Source organism: Protomyctophum parallelum (genome assembly GCF_964188405.1).
Source record: "Protomyctophum parallelum genome assembly, chromosome: 5".
Classification (NCBI taxonomy): Eukaryota; Metazoa; Chordata; class Actinopteri; order Myctophiformes; family Myctophidae; genus Protomyctophum; species Protomyctophum parallelum.
Window position 1 is genome coordinate 41,823,003 of NC_139702.1, and position 16,285 is coordinate 41,839,287.

At 46.0% G+C, this 16,285-nt stretch overlaps 1 protein-coding gene across 1 annotated transcript in view; it reads left to right on the plus strand.

Annotated features, from left to right (window-relative positions):
- Window positions 1–13,417, plus strand: part of grin2bb (glutamate receptor, ionotropic, N-methyl D-aspartate 2B-b) — a gene marked incomplete at its 3' end in the record, with an annotated part of 126,993 nt that extends 113,576 nt beyond the window's left edge. The window contains exons 13-15 of the mRNA XM_083764855.1: window positions 1,571–1,758; window positions 7,880–8,118; window positions 11,159–13,417. Of these exons, the coding sequence (XP_083620981.1) occupies window positions 1,571–1,758; window positions 7,880–8,118; window positions 11,159–13,417 (2,686 nt within the window). The remainder of the gene's footprint in view (window positions 1–1,570; window positions 1,759–7,879; window positions 8,119–11,158) is intronic.
- Between the last annotated feature and the right edge of the window lie 2,868 nt (window positions 13,418–16,285).

Consider the following 16,285-nt stretch of genomic DNA (forward strand, 5'->3'; position numbering starts at 1 on the left):
TCACCCAGCTGCATACTGTCATGTCCATTTATCCGTCAGCTATCACCAGCTGGGCATGACATCAATAAATACTGCAGAAGGTGATTGATGGGGCGGCAGTGGCTCAGGCGTGGAGTGGTCGGTATAGAGCGAGGCCGGATTATACCAAAGATTGTTTTGTTTTTTTAACTCTTTATTTTTGATTATTCTTGATTTTTCAATATGCAAGACAGACAAAAAAAAAAAAACAAGACATACAATAGGACAGAAACATCAACAGTAAAAGAAAGCTGAGTAAAAACAAAAGACAAAAAAAAAAAGAAGAAAAAAAGCAAGAGGTCATGGGATGTACAACAGCAGCAATACATATTACAGGTTTTTGGGTTCGTTACATTCAATGACAATCGGAAGGACACCACCCATATTCACTCCACATCCACCCCCCCAGCTAAGTACTCTGTCCATTTTCTCCCATCTTCTTTCACCCAGCTCTTTTTGCAGTCTTAAAGAATAAGTCATCTGTTCTAGTATACCAAAGATTGTTGAGGTTATATGTCCAGCTTTGAGGGTCTGTGTCAACACAAACATTGAAGACAAACGCGTGTAAACACAAACATTGAAGGACTAAAATACTAAAAATGCTATTTTAGTATATGAACATCTTGGAAATATTGTGTGGCTTGTGACGATCGGGTCCAATATTTAGTTCAGTGACCATGGGGCTAAAGAATGGTTCAGAAGCCGTGTTCACGTTCATTCTCCCATTGAAATGAATAGACTCCAACCTGCTTCCCGTCTCCTAAAAATGTTTGTGTCCAGTGCCCACGTCACACTGGGCACTCTCTCACTTCCCAGAGTTAGTGTCGAAGTGCCCTTGAGCAATACTCCGTCATCGCCCATCGGTGTATGAATGTGTGTGTGAATCATGTGTGTAAGTATAAATCCTCCTTATAGACCGCACCCCATAAGGATGACAATTGTCAACGAATAGTGTTTCTGGCCCGGACAGCTAGGGTAGCGGTCCAGGCATGCACCTATAGGCTGCTGCAACCTGACAGCATGTTGCGGGTTCGGATCTCGACGACCTTTGCTGCATGTCAGTGAGGGGCGTCCCCACCTTTGTCATCAATGTTTGCGTTACACAATGTTTGTGTTTACACTAAAACTCAAAATTGTCCATTCACTTTTTTTGTGTTAGGAGAAAATTTGGGTTACATACACCAAAAGCTGCACATAGGAGGGGCTAAAAAATTGCCCCTCAAAAATAAAACTGTCTCTGTTTCTGATTCTCCCCTCTCTCCACTGTTCATTCAAAATAAAGGCCAAAATCCCCAAAATACATCATGTAAATCTTACCAAAGAAAATAATCTTCCCGGCCCAAGCCGTAGCGTAACGGTCTGGGCACCGGACTGGTGATCCAGTCGCGGTGTGCCGCGGGTTCGACTCCCGGACCCAACACGGCCTTTACCGCATGTCATCCCCCCATCTCTCTCCCGTTTCCTGTCAGCCTACTTTCTATCCCTTAAAAAAAAAATCAATAAAGGCGTAAGCCACAAAAAAAATATCTTTGAAATTAATCTTCCCTCCCAGCAAACTGGATGCATTCATCTACGACGCGGCCGTTCTGAACTACATGGCGGGCAGAGACGAGGGCTGTAAGCTGGTGACCATCGGCAGTGGCAAGGTGTTCGCCACCACCGGCTACGGCATCGCCATCCAGAAGGACTCCGGCTGGAAGAGAGCCGTAGACCTGGCCATCCTCATGCTGTTTGGAGACGGTAAGGGCCTGAAGCCTTCCAGTTTCTTTTAAATGTGAAACCTCACTATTTAATATAGCAGTGGTTTTCAACCCTTTTCATATCAAGGTGACAGAAAAGATGATTCTGATTCTGAAGGTCCATTATTTATTGGGCATTTGAGACACGTACGACGATTTGATGAGAGTTAGCCGCCCAAGACCCGAAACGTAGAATATTTTGTGGATAGCGTTTTGTCCACAAAAATATAAATATCTATATTATCTATATTAAAGTGTCCATTTGGTTACCAACTCTCCATCATTTAACTGGGGACCACCTGGAACCTCCTCAAGGACCACTGGTTGAGAACCACTGCAGTGCTATATACTGTAGTCATAAAACCTGGAAGTGGGTTTGCGATCCGTTCCTTTGCCACATTTCTGTGTTAATTTACTAGAGTTTTCAATTTTCTGCAGATTGTGTGATTTAGTCTAGTTTCATGTTCATGAATTACGCAGTGTGTTGATTTGTGGAGATTATCTTATGAACCGAATATCATAAGCCTTTGTTGCTACAGTTTATTTTTTACATTTACCCAAACCCCACTGGAACCATTTTATTGTAGATGTACCATAACCCATAATGGTTTTAACATCTGGGTTAGCCTGCAAAAGGACATTCCTATTAGCACTCTATTACAGCTGTTTACACTTTGTATTGAGAATTGCCTTGAACTATTTACAGGTATACTATGGAAGGAAAACAGTTACATTTTTCTTCTCTTGCGTCCTCTCTATTCTAAATAGCGTAATAATCCCCTCGTTGCAGTCCAATAAATTCCCCATGCTATCCACAAATCGTTTGGTATGCACGCTGCTTCTTTCATATTTGAAACAATTAAAGCCACATGCAAATTCAGGGTGAACACCAGGAAAAAGAAATAGCACATTCATCCCTCCACAGATCAGACTAGACCACAGAAGAAGGAATTAAAAAGGGCCAACACTGCACATGTTATGACATGTGCAGTGTTGGCACTTTTTAATGGTGTCTTGGGTCAGGAAAATCATGAACTCACTTTAAAATGAGTCTGGACAAAGTGGACATGAGCATTTGGATTAACAAATCCAAATAGGTATAGACATGCCTGATCACATACTGTACCTCGCAATACTGTGTTCAGCACCTACATTTACAGCACGCACGCACAGGGACGTGCTGCGTTTTCTCATGCAGATCGGTTACTTTTGCTGCTTGTGAGGAGGCACACACGAGTGCTTGTTAATACGTGGCGGAGCCGTGGAAAGATTTGTTAATATGAGGGTCACTTCATGGCACACTTGGCACTTTTTGGCACATTTTGTTTCAACCCTCGCCGTGTTGCCATACTCGCAGTGAATATCACTTATAGGTAGCTACGGCACTGACACACACACACACAGACACAGACACACAATGGCCCATGGTATCGTCTTTGACCGTACAGTATATGTACTTGACATGTGCTACGGTGTCATGTCCCAGTTAGTTTCTGTGATGGATGGAAGGGGTCAGTACAAAGAGAACGCTCATCAGCGATCACATCCAGGAGGAGGATCGGTCAACGCATCTAGTCCGACACTGAAAGCTTTGTCAGGGAAACGGCGGAATATATGGTGTCAGCTGTGTGTGTGTGTGTGTGTGTGTGTGTGTGTGTGTGTGTGTGTGTGTGTGTGTGTGTGTGTGTGTGTGTGTGTGTGTGTGTGTGTGTGTGTGCGTGTGCGCGTGTGCGTGTGCGCGTGTGCGACTCACATGGGCAGCCTGTCTGCATGCATTAGTTGTAATTCTATCTGACATTTCAGAGGTATAACAAAAGGACACGTCTCCCACTAACGATGGACATCGGTGTGTACCCTCGATCCTGGTCTCCTGCCAGACGTACACACACACACACACACACACACACACACGCGCCTGATCGGTCATTGTATGAGACGTCTCATCTCGTATCACAGACCATATCTCTCAGCTGTCAGCGTGCATACGTTGGCCCACATGAAGGTCAAACTCATCCGGTGTGTACTCACGTGTCTCCCTCTGTTAGTACACAAGAGGTGTGGATGATGCGGTTGTAGAGTTGTAGACACAACTGGATTAACTGTGCGAGTGTGCGATACTTCCACTGGTGGGAAAAGTAGGCCAACTAAAAGTACATTTACTCAAGTACTCTACTCAACAAGGTTCATGTTTTAGGTTGTTATTAGAGAAAGTAAAAGATGAGTGGGATTTTAGCTATTTTTGACAGGGGGGCGGGGGCATTCAAGCATGGGGCTAAATATGTATTTTTTTACAAAATATTATGGCGATTTTTTATTATTTACTATAGTCCTACAAGACCCCAGGAAATTACATCTGGCCACAGAAGATCACAGGATCTACTGAATGTGAAGGAGGCCTACTGGGGGGAAGCCACACTGTGGGCTGTATTTTGCGTGTCTTAAGTACCAGGTCTTATTCCCTAACTTGAGTAAACTAAAGACCTGGAGGCGTGGTCAATGCCATTTGGCTATTCTGAGTGGCCAAAGAGCATTGACCACGCCTCCAGGTCTTTAGTTTACTCAAGTTAGGTAATAAGACCTGGTCCTTAAGACACGCAAAATACAGCCCACTGTGTGTCATAGGCTCAATATGCAGTTTGACACATTCAGTAGATCTCGTGATCTTTTGTGGCCAGATGTAATTTCTTGGGGTCTAGTAGGACTATAGTAAATAATAAAAAAAGAAATCGCCATAATATTTTGTGTAAAAAAAAACATATTTAGCCCAATGCTCGAATGCCCCCACCCCCCTGTCAAAAACAGCTAAAATCCCTAAAACGAAAGAAAGCAGCAAATGAAAGAATAATAACACTCATCTTTTACTTTCTCTAATAATAACCTAAAACATGAACCTTGGTTGAAAAAAACTAAAGTTGTCCTTTAAGTACACATTTTAGGTATTTCCATTTTTCTATACTTTGTACTTCTACTCTACTACATCTCAGAGGCAAACCTTGCACTTTTTACTCCAGTAGGATTTACTTTTCAGATGTGTATTATTAATACAAAACCCATATTCTATACATGGTATTCCTGGACACGCCCCCTATTTCCGCTCTGGGGTCTTTTCTCGGAATGTGACTGTTCGAGTGTTCCGGTTGCCGCTAGTGATTCTCGCTCTATGGATTGTCGTATTGATCAGACGTATTTGCTTTACTTGTGATTAACTGATTAATAATACAACAAACCGTTTGAGCACAGGTAGACAGCATATTATGTGTTTGGGGATGTTGTTGAATGTAATGATATTTCATCAGCTTGACACCCAAGCCATACAGCGTTTTATATCTTTGAGGTTTGAGGCTAAGCTCGGCTAACAACACACAACTACTACACAGATGCGCATCATTATCTAACTGCTATTAATTTACTAAGGAGAGAACATGTTTGCCTGATCACTTAATTGACTGTAAAATGTGAAAGCTGAATTAATAATAATCTAAAATATAGACGTCAGACTACAGTCTGACGGTTACTACACCTCAAACTAAGCTGGAAATGAGTACATTTTACCTCCAATGTCTGAACCCTCCAGTTTCTCTACGGATTGATTTTGTGCTAATATACAAATGCAACAGCTTATTTGAAGCCTGATTTGAAGGCAAGTGTTGAACCCCATCAGTAAATGGAACAGAGTTGAATGACTCCTAGCAAACCTTTCACCTGTCAGCTCCACTTCTCCAGTACCACTAATTCCGTCATGATGAGCACACACACCGTTGGCTTTTGTTAAATAAATTTTTAAGTTTTTTACATATTTTGTTTTTACAATACATCAACTGACAGAATGCATGATAAACATAACCCATGCACGCGATATCTGTTTATAATATATCCACTATATCATGTATACGTTTCATCTTAATGAAGGCAATAAATATTACATATATTACATATAATATTACATTCATATTACATTCATCCAAAGCATCAATAACACAATATACATACATACAATACAATGTCCTATAATTATATTCCCGGTGACGAGACCCTCAAAGCTTTTGGTCCTATAGCTGCAGGCTAACTAGCCATAGATAGCTGCAGGCTAACTAGCCATAGATAGCTGCAGTTACCTGGCTTATTATTGCTAGTTGTCCCTCCTTCTGCTTATCTTCTCTCTCGGGGGTTCGCTCATATCTCCATCACACTTTAGAACATGTTAAGGATGCAGGTTTAAATCTATGCCATCCTTAATAGTTAATATTATAGTTAATAGTAGTACTTAATAGTTAATACTTACATACATACCCGAGGCGGGGTTGGCGAAATGGCCTTTCTGTGTGGAGTTTGCATGTTCTCCCCATGTCCCCTAGGGTAGGTACCCTCAAATAAAATGCAGTAACCCTGGTCTCTAAACTACCTCCCCCTGGTCCCCCTGATGGAGGGGAATCGAACTGGTTCTTTCCACGCTCTACGTCCGGCCGGGGAAACTCTCCCCTGTCAGGTGAAAAGAAGCAGCTTAGAAGGTAGCATGAGGTCAGTCCGCTAGATCCACATACAGCCAAATTACAAAAAGTCTCTCCGTGTCACAAAATGGACACGGTTAATATAGCATTTATAGCTACGTGTCATACAGCCAAGAGATGTTCTCACAATCACATCCTGTCCAAACCAGGAAGCATAATGCATGGGAAATGTAGTTTAAGAGTAGCTTGTAGTTCATAACTGAAGTCAGTGAAGATTAATATAAGTGTTTGAGACATTGTGGAGTAGGAAACAGCGAGACAGGAAACCCGAGTTGCGTAGAGGAGTTTACTGATCTTCCACATAAATACAATACAGATACTCTGCAGTGAGAATAACAACAACAACACCGTGACCCGGAACCGGAAGCACTGAGTCCTCCATCTTTCCCCCATGCTCTTAAAGGCACCATACCCCTCGGGTGAATGTCTCTCATAGTCTCTCACAGTCTCTAGATGTGGGTCACCACAACATAATTAATGTTACGTGGGAGATGGAATGTCTCGGGCGTATAGAGACACAAGGTCGAATAATAATAAGAATGTTATTCCCAAGGGGCAGATAATGTAGGGTGCCACGGAATGTGGCTAAATAAAAATACAGGAGAAAAAACAATGCAATCCACAATGCAGTAGACCTAGTGTTGAGTACCTAGATGATTCAAGGTAGTTCTGCATGTTGTATTGCTAGATAACACAACAGAACTACCTCAAATTCAGACGAACATAAGGACAAACACAGCAGATTTAGGGTGAGTTTACAGGAGGTCAGTGTAAGGAGGTGGCAGTAGAAAGAAAGATATAGAGAACAAGTGAGTGATGGGAAAGAGAAGAAAGAGAGAGAATGGTAGGAGCATAACAGGGAAAAGGAGAACCGAGGAGAATTGGGTCTCCCACTTATGCCTCTCCACTTCTCAGCTCCCTCCACACAGTATAAAACTCTGATACTGACCCCCCATATCTTCAAAGCCTGATTGTAGGGGTTGTAGGGGTAGATCAGCCAACACGGGGACGCTGGCAGAGCATTCACTAAAAAAGCCGGGACAACGCTCCACACGTCCCAGACTCTTCTCCCTTCTGGCTCCAAAACTATGGAACTTCCCAGAACTGGGATCAGAACTGCAGACTCACTCTTCCACCGTAGTCTAAACTCTAAACCCACCTCTAAACCCAGACTCCATCTTGGCCCATAGCACTTGCCATAGCACTTGCACTAGCCTCGACGACCTTACAGGTGTATCCAAAGGCTAAACTTTGAGTTCAGACAGACAGACAGGCAGGCACAGGTTTTGTGATAAAAATCAGTGGTTCCCAAATTTTTCAGGTCGAGATCCAAAAAAGAGATTAGCCGTTTTCCCGGGATCCAAGTCGTGACCCATGAAAATTGCTCCCGACCCACTGTTTGGGTTTGCTTTAAAGTAGCCAATTATTTGTTGCCCCTTGTTCCTCCACAATTTAGTCGTGCCAATTAATTCCTCCCCACACATTTCTGTGTTGCCGCTGCAGTTGTACACTTGGCCTTCACAAAGTAATAGACGTGCGTGCGCACGCACGCACATACAGTACACACACACACACACACAATAACCATTTTATTTGTCTTGCCTCTCGTTGCAGGTGAGATGGAGGAGCTGGAGGCTATGTGGCTGACTGGGATCTGTCACAATGAGAAGAACGAGGTGATGTCCAGCCAACTGGACGTGGACAACATGGCGGGGGTCTTTTACATGCTGGGGGCCGCCATGGCTTTGTCACTAATCACCTTCATCTCCGAACACTTGTTCTACTGGCAGCTCCGCTTCTGCTTCATGGGGGTGTGCACGGGCAAGCCGAGTTTGACCTTCTCCATCAGCAGGGTATGATTGCGTTGTTTATGTTTGCTAAAGCTGACATTAGTTCTGACAAAAGGCATTCGAGACCACCAGCCGTGATTGACATGTCACAGGGGTAGAATGACTCACCTGTGACATTTTGGGAGGTGCTGTGCCTTTATTGATAGATGCAGTAGTCTGACAGGAAATGGGGTGAGAGAGATGGGGAGTCGAACCCGTCAGGTGGCATTTGCAGTCCAGACGTCCAATGCCAGCCGGCCGGGCCACATGCAGCATGAGTGCATATCCTCCATCACATGCCATCTCCCTCTATTTGTAGCTACCAATTTAAGTCTTTTGAGTGGATTTTGCCCATCATAAAGAAACATTTCTCATTCATTTGCTTTTACATTTGCTTTTACACCATCCAATCATCCGCGTCCCGGGGCTGAATGTCATGATGCACTAACTCTAAGCTAATGGTTCATGAAACACGCCATACGAGCAGCTTGTGCCTTTATAAGCCAGGTGCTCACACATAAACAAAACAAAGACCTTTCATTCATGCGAACATGGGAAATCCTTGCCCGTATCAGCATGCCTCCACCACTCTTCTCACAAAGACGCTGCCTTGCCAATGAATTACCCACGCAAAGAACACTTTGAAATAACTACTTCCTATTTTCTCAAAATCAAAGCCTGTGCACTATAAAGGTCTGGCACAGATGTTAATAGGGCTGTCCAATAGAGGGTATGCGTCCCGCTCGGGACGCTGTGGGTGCTGGCGGCGTGTTTCCTCCTTCGTGTCATCAGTGCCCATACCCAAGGCGGGGTTGGCGAAAAGGCCTTTCTGTGTGGAGTTTGCATGTTCTCCCCGTGTCCCCTAGGCTAGGTACCCTCACAAAAAACATGCAGTAATCCTGGTCTCTAAACTGCCTCCCCCTGGCCAGCCGGAGCGCCTGATGGAGGGGAAAGGAATTTGGAATAACGTATTCCTTCCACGCGCTACGTCCAACCAGGGAAACTGCCCCCTGTCATGTGTAAAGGAGCAACTTGGACACTCAGGCATGAAGGAAGCATGAGTTCAAGTCCGTTGCTCTCCCCATGTCCCCCCATATATGGGGTCTAGGTTGGCGGAGGGTGTGTAGAGCCCAGGATCACATTAGATAATTGACACAGGGGTGAAAAACGGGTGAAAAAGTGGGATAAAAATTATGCGCATGCATAACGTGAGTGGCAAAGTGAGTTTAACATCGTTTTTCGTCGTTTAATGCAATCAGACTTTTCTGTTTGGATGCATACATATAATACGCACATGAGCAGATTGTATTCAGTCAGTTACATCACGGTATCCATTTAGCCTCACTATTCAAGAGTGTCTGCTATTATTTCCCATGGTAGGTGATTTCCAATACTCCATTACACTTTTCCATGCCTGGTTTAACACTCAAGTTGAGGTGGGAGGGAGGAGAAATGATTTGGAGACAGTATGGCTCTCAAGTAACCTGCACACACATACAGTATATAGCGAAGAATATAGTACATATAATATAGTACAGTATATAGGGAAGAAGTGAGACTTGAAGAGACTTGAAGAGTCTAATAAAAATAGAGAGTGGGAGAACGAGATCAGTTATAGAGAGGAGTGATAAGGAAGAATAGCCACGATCAGGAAGCGGGAGCGCAGAAAAGAATGGATTGGCTGGCGTGCCGCTAACCTCTGTTCTATTTCCATTCCCTGCAGCCGTAGTCGCTACTCGCTACGGACGGGGAGAGATTAAAAAAAAGAGACAATCCCACCGGGGGCCGTCTGCCGCTCAGCAGAATGTCCAGTGACGGAGATAAGAGAGACGGGACAAAAATGACAAAGAATGGCCGCATAAAAGAGACAGTTATAGTTTCAGATTCATGAATGCAGCTCGGAGACAGGGACAGTCACTATAGGAGACGGACGCGGAAACATTGTGTGACAAGTTGACGGGTTACGGTGCCCCTGACCTTTTGGCATTTGGCTATCGTATTCGGCCACGCAACCCGTCAGCTGCCATTTCAACAAGTACAGTATGTTTGACTTCTCCGTCAAGCCGTCATCTCTTCAAAGTCCATGCTTTCATAAGCCATCAAGCACAGATTCGGCCCATGACAACTTGTCTATTTCATAAGAGAGTCCTGAATTTTGTATCGCACTTGAATACCCACGGCTTGCTGGCCACTCTGAATCTTGTATTTCAGTTATTTTAATTTATTTCTGCTCTTGTGTAAACTGAACATGTTTTTTTAGATGGGTTTTTTAACTCAACTCCTATTACTGTTTAATAGTGTGTAAACAAGAGCCTGGTCAGTCAGACAGACAGAACAGGGCAGTGCATTAATCCCTCTCTTGCTCTCTGACGGCTAGTTGGTTAATCAGTCTGTCTGTGTGCCCTGTCTCATTTTCCTCTGTCCTTGTACGAGCCAAAATAGAAATTTAGCTTGTTGATTTTATTTTTGTTTGGTTTTTCCCCACGCTTGATGTCCCACTTTCTACCTTCTCCTGCTGTGTGTCTGCTAATCACCTTCTTTAGTTATGTCAGCTGTGTGTCTGGGGTTGGCATTCAGTGCGAGAATGCTTTCTGTTCTCTATGTCATAGCGCTACTTTTTTTTTTTTTTTTAAGATATTTTTTTTGCTGCTTACGCCTTTTATTGATTTTTGAAGGGACAGACAGTAGGCTGACAGGAAACGGGAGAGAGATGGGGGGATGACATGCAGTAAAGGCCGTGTCGGGTCCGGGAGTCGAACCCGCGGCACACTGCGACTGGATTACCAGTCCGGTGCCCAGACCGTTACGCTACGGCCTGGGCCCATAGCGCTACTTTTAATTTGGTTTGATGGGAAGAGGTAAACGCTACAACAATCCTGCTGAATCCCATGTGGTCATTAACTTTGTGTTAGCACCTCCCAAACCTCTCCCCTATCACACGTCACTTCTCTTACTCTGTTTGATTGTTCTCCTCTCACTGGTTGCTTCCTCTTATGCCTTCTCTCTCTCTCTCTCTCTCTCTCTCTCTCTTCCTCCCTGCTCCTGTCCTGTTCCCTCCCTCCAGGGCATCTGGAGCTGCATCCATGGGGTGCAGATCGAGGAGAACAAGTCCAACACGGACTCCCCCTCCGCCACGATGAACATCAACATGATGAACAACACTCACTCCAACATCCTGCGGCTGCTCCGCACCGCCAAGGACATGACGGCCATCCCGGGCGTGAACGGCTCGCCACACGCCGCCCTGGACTACGGCCACGGTGGCCGCGAGTCGACCATCTACGACATGCAGGAGCAGCGGCGCAGCCTGGCGGGCCATCCGACGGACTGCAAGGACAATATGTTCAGTGACTACATCGGCGAGGTGGAGAGGACTTTTGGCAACTTGCCCCTGAAGGACAGCAACCTGTACCAGGACCATTACCTGCACCACCACCCCGCTCTGGGTATGTCCGGACCCCCGCCTAATAGGCCGCGTAGCTTAGGCAGCGCTAGCTCGCTGGAGGGTGGGATGTTCGATTGCGACGGCTTAGGGGTAGGCGTGGCGCCCATCTTCACCACCCAGCCCCGTGCCTCCATGACCCACCGGAACACCAATAAGTTTGACCTGATCGCCGGGCACGCTCCCGCGGGCTCCGGCCAGGGCACGTTCAAGGCAAACAATGTCTATGGCAGGTTCTCTTTCAAAGGAGGCACGTCCAGCATGGGGCTCGTCCGGGGTCAGGACAGGTACTGCGGCGGGGGTGGGGGAGGCTCGGGGGGCGGCGACGACGACGCGTCGGATATCTCCACGCACACCGTCACCTACGGCAACCTGGAGGGCGCCAAGAGGCGCAAGCAGTACAGGGACAGTCTGAAAAAGCGCCCGGCCTCGGCCAAGTGCAGACGGGAGCAGGACGAGATAGCGCTGGACGGCCTCAGACGGAGAGCCCACCACCAAACCGTCCACCACCACTTCCCTCACGGCCCCATGGCGCACCGCTCTGCCTCGCCGCCCCTGGAGCGGAAGCGAGGAGGAGGAGCGGGTAATTCTTCGCCTTACTCGTTCCGCAACGAGAAAGATAACCCGAGGGATTTCTACGCGGACCCGTTCCGCTCCAAGGAGGGCAAGGCCATGTGGGAGCAGGAGGGTGGTGGAGGAGGTGGTGTTGGCAGCCTGGTTCCCGTGGAGGACTTCTTGAAAGGTAAAAGCAAGAAGTCAGAGTGTAAGAGCGGGCTTGGCTCGGTGGCAGCAGGGCAGCAGGCTCACGCCTGCTGGGAGAAGGGTGGTCCTGGGATAGGAGGGGGGGGCATAGCCGGGGGCGACTGGGAGTGTCACAACTGCCTTGCTCACCACGGGGGAGGTGTAGGGGGAGGGGGCACCACTCGCCCCAGCTCGGCTGGCAGTAAGAGGTGCGAGTCCTGTAAGAAACAACCAAGCAATCTCTACAACATCAGCGAAGACAATAACATTGTGTTTAGCGGTGGGAAGAGTGACGTAGGGATTAGCCAGTCCCAAGCTCAGACACAGCGCAGGAAGTTAGGGCCAGGGGGGAGGGTCTTGCGAAGGCAGCACTCCTATGACACATTTGTAGACCTGCAGAGGGAAGGGGCTAGTCGCATGGCAGGAGCAGGCGGGGGTGTCGGGGGGCAGCTCCCCCAACCCCGAAGCGTGAGCTTGAAAGACAAAGATCGTTTCATGGAGGGCCCCAGCCCCTATGCCCACGTGTTTGAGAGGTATGCAGGCGGTGGTGATATTGGGGATAGGGCAAAAGGAGGCTCCTCATTCAGTTCATTCCGTGGAAGCGATGGGGGGTTGCACCGGCGATCGGTTGGGGAGAGAGACATGAGGGACAGAGATAGAGCTATGGTGGGAGGTGGGGGCGGTGGTGGTGGAGGTGGTGGTGGCAGCAGGGCGGCCGGGACTTACTCCTTGTCTAAATCTCTCTACCCAGATAAGGTGAACCAGAACCCCTTCATCCCAACCTTCGGTGATGACCAGTGTCTTTTACACGGTGCCAAACCGTACTACTTCAAAAAGCCACAGACGCAGCAACATCAGCAGCAGCTACTCAACAACAGCCGAGGAGGAGGAGACTTCCGTGGCTCCATGGGAGCAGCGTCCTATTTGCCAGCGTCGGCCACCGCAGGGGTGATGTCCAATGTGGCCCCCAGGTTCCCCAACGACCTGTGTCTGGGCGGGGTTGGAGGACCCATGGGGAACCACATGGGGACCAACAAGTTACTCCCAGGTGGTAGGGACGCATTAGGACAAAGACCTTTCAACAGCGCCAGCAATGGACACGTTTATGAAAAGCTCTCCAGCATTGAGTCGGACGTCTGAGAGGAAAGATTCTGAGCGAGCGAGAGAGAGAAAGAGAGAGATATACGGGGTGGTGGAAATGAGAGACACATTCATGGAAAGCCTGTCCAGAATCAGTCTTGCTTTTGAGAGACAAGAGATCATCTCAGATGGTTGGATGTGGAGGAAGGAACAGAGGAAGTGATGAGGAAAGAAAGGAAGATGGCTTCCTGAAAGACCACTTATTCTTTATTCCGTATGTTGGCCTCATGCCACTACAATGAAGAGAAGTTGGACAATGAGCCAAGGCCACTGCCCACTGCAGACTAAGACCAAGGCCACTGCCCACTGCAGACTAAGACCAAGGCCACTGCCCACTGCAGACTAAGACCAAGGCCACTGCCCACTGCAGACTAAGACCAAGGCCACTGCCCACTGCAGACTACGCTGTTGGTGAAGTCTTTTCCTTCTTCTTTTTTGGGTTTCTGCTGCTGCTCTCTTCGACTCAGAGGAAGATGGGATGGGAGGGAGGGAGGAATGGAGATGAAAGAAGAAGATAAAATCTTTCCATCTCTGCTGCTCTCCTTCACACCCTTATTGTCATTCCCTCCCTTCTGGCGCTCTGTACACCAAAAGAAACGTTTTGTTTTTGCTTAGCAATGGAAATACAATCATGAATGAGAAATCAAACGCTTTTGTTGAAGTAACAGGGTAAATTAAATAACAATTGTATTGATAATATTAATAATGCTATTGATTATGATTCCATTCTTTATGATGATGAGTTTGGGCTTGTTTTTATTTTTATTTTATTTCTTCAAATAGTTCATGTTGTTATATATTTGTACCAATGTTGATTCTTTGCTAGTTTAACCAATATTACAGGAGACAGATATAGAATATTTGACAGTCCAAGATTAAAACTAGTGTAGATCTTTTTGGGCGTCCTGTAATGTGGACTTTCTTCTTTATTATTATCAATTCTTTCTCCATGTTTGAATTGTTTCTTTTCTTTCGTTGGAGTGCTGTGAAGTGTATGTGAAAGGCATGACCTGCTGAGTACAATTGTGTACTTATTGCAAATGGAGGGTTTTTTTTATAACCACGGCTGCGGAAACCGCAGCCTCATACTGATTTGCCATTTTCCTCCTATTGTATGATTTATTTCTTTATTGCCTGGCAGATCTCATATTTAGAGCTGGATGTGCCTTATCGGATTCACGATGATCTTCACACAAGAGCGTTTCTATTTATGGACAGGCCTATCTGTAAGCAATTGAGTGAATTATGCCACTAATTCCTTAGTCGCGCATTATATCCAAGAAACGTGAATATCCATCTGGAAAAGGTCTTGGCATACAGAGTGAATGTCACAGTTAATGTGTTTGTACACTGGTGTGTTTTTTTGGCCGAATATCAGAGCGAATTTCGGAGGCACGTAAAAAAAAATCACGTTTGCACACTGCCGTCGAATATTACGTCTGTATAAAAAGAAATTTGGACCGGGGTCGATTTTTATCAGTTTTCTGCGTGGGGTCTAGTGGGGTGTTGATGACAGGCTGACAGCTAGTGATAGCCTACTACCTTCTACTGTCTAGTGGGGTGTTGATGACAGGCTGACAGCTAGTGATAGCCTACTACTTTCTACTGTCTAGTGGGGTGTTGATGACAGGCTGACAGCTAGTGATAGCCTACTACCTTCTACTGTCTAGTGGGGTGTTGATGACAGGCTGACAGCTAGTGATAGCCTACTACTTTCTACTGTCTAGTGGGGTGTTGATGACAGGCTGACAGCTAGTGATAGCCTACTACTTTCTACTGTCTAGTGGGGTGTTGATGACAGGCTGACAGCTAGTGATAGCCTACTACTTTCTACTGTCTAGTGGGGTGTTGATGACAGGCTGACAGCTAGTGATAGCCTACTACTTTCTACTGTCTAGTGGGGTGTTGATGACAGGCTGACAGCTAGTGATAGCCTACTACTTTCTACTGTCTAGTGGGGTGTTGATGACCGGCTGACAGCTAGTGATAGCCTACTACTTTCTACTGTCTAGTGGGGTGTTGATGACAGGCTGACAGCTAGTGATAGCCTACTACTTTCTACTGTCTAGTGGGGTGTTGATGACAGGCTGACAGCTAGTGATAGCCTACTACTTTCTACTGTCTAGTGGGGTATTGATGACAGGCTGACAGCTAGTGATAGCCTACTACTTTCGGATCCGCAAAACGCAGCGAAAGAAATGTACCAGTGTGCAACCACCTTAAGGGTGTTGGAGAGAATAATAAGACCTGAAAGAAAAAACATTTTATGTTCACATTTTATAGGCATCATCTGGCTGAAGCCCATCAGAACACAGTACACATCAACTTAACCACTTGGACCCTCATACTTGAGTTGGCACTGTATACTTACTATACTATATTTTACCCCTCTATACCAGATCTCTTCGCCAAAACTCTTTAAAAGCTCACAACGCAAAGCCTTGTGAGCTTGTAGATTGGCTAGTTCCCTCCAGAATTAAGCTTTATTTTAGCTTCCTCAACACAAATCATCTATAAACAACCAGTGCACTAAATGTAGGTAAATCCCCTTTTATGCCTGCATGTTGCAGTCCATTGGGTTTTGTTCAAATGACATAATGGACTGTGGGACGGGAGAGAGATCTCTATTGCTGGGATGGACAGTCTGGCATGTTCATTATTTCATGACTACTGTATGTCTATAAAGCTTTGCCAGCTGCAGTAGAAGAACAAATTTGAGGAAAGAGAGTGGAGGAGAATCAGGTGCTGCACATTATTACTATGAGAAAATAAATGGTAAGAAATTAGTCATTATTAGAACTTATATTTATATATTATTTATAACTTACAGGTATACTGTATTGATCACCCCCAAGCCCCAACGCACAC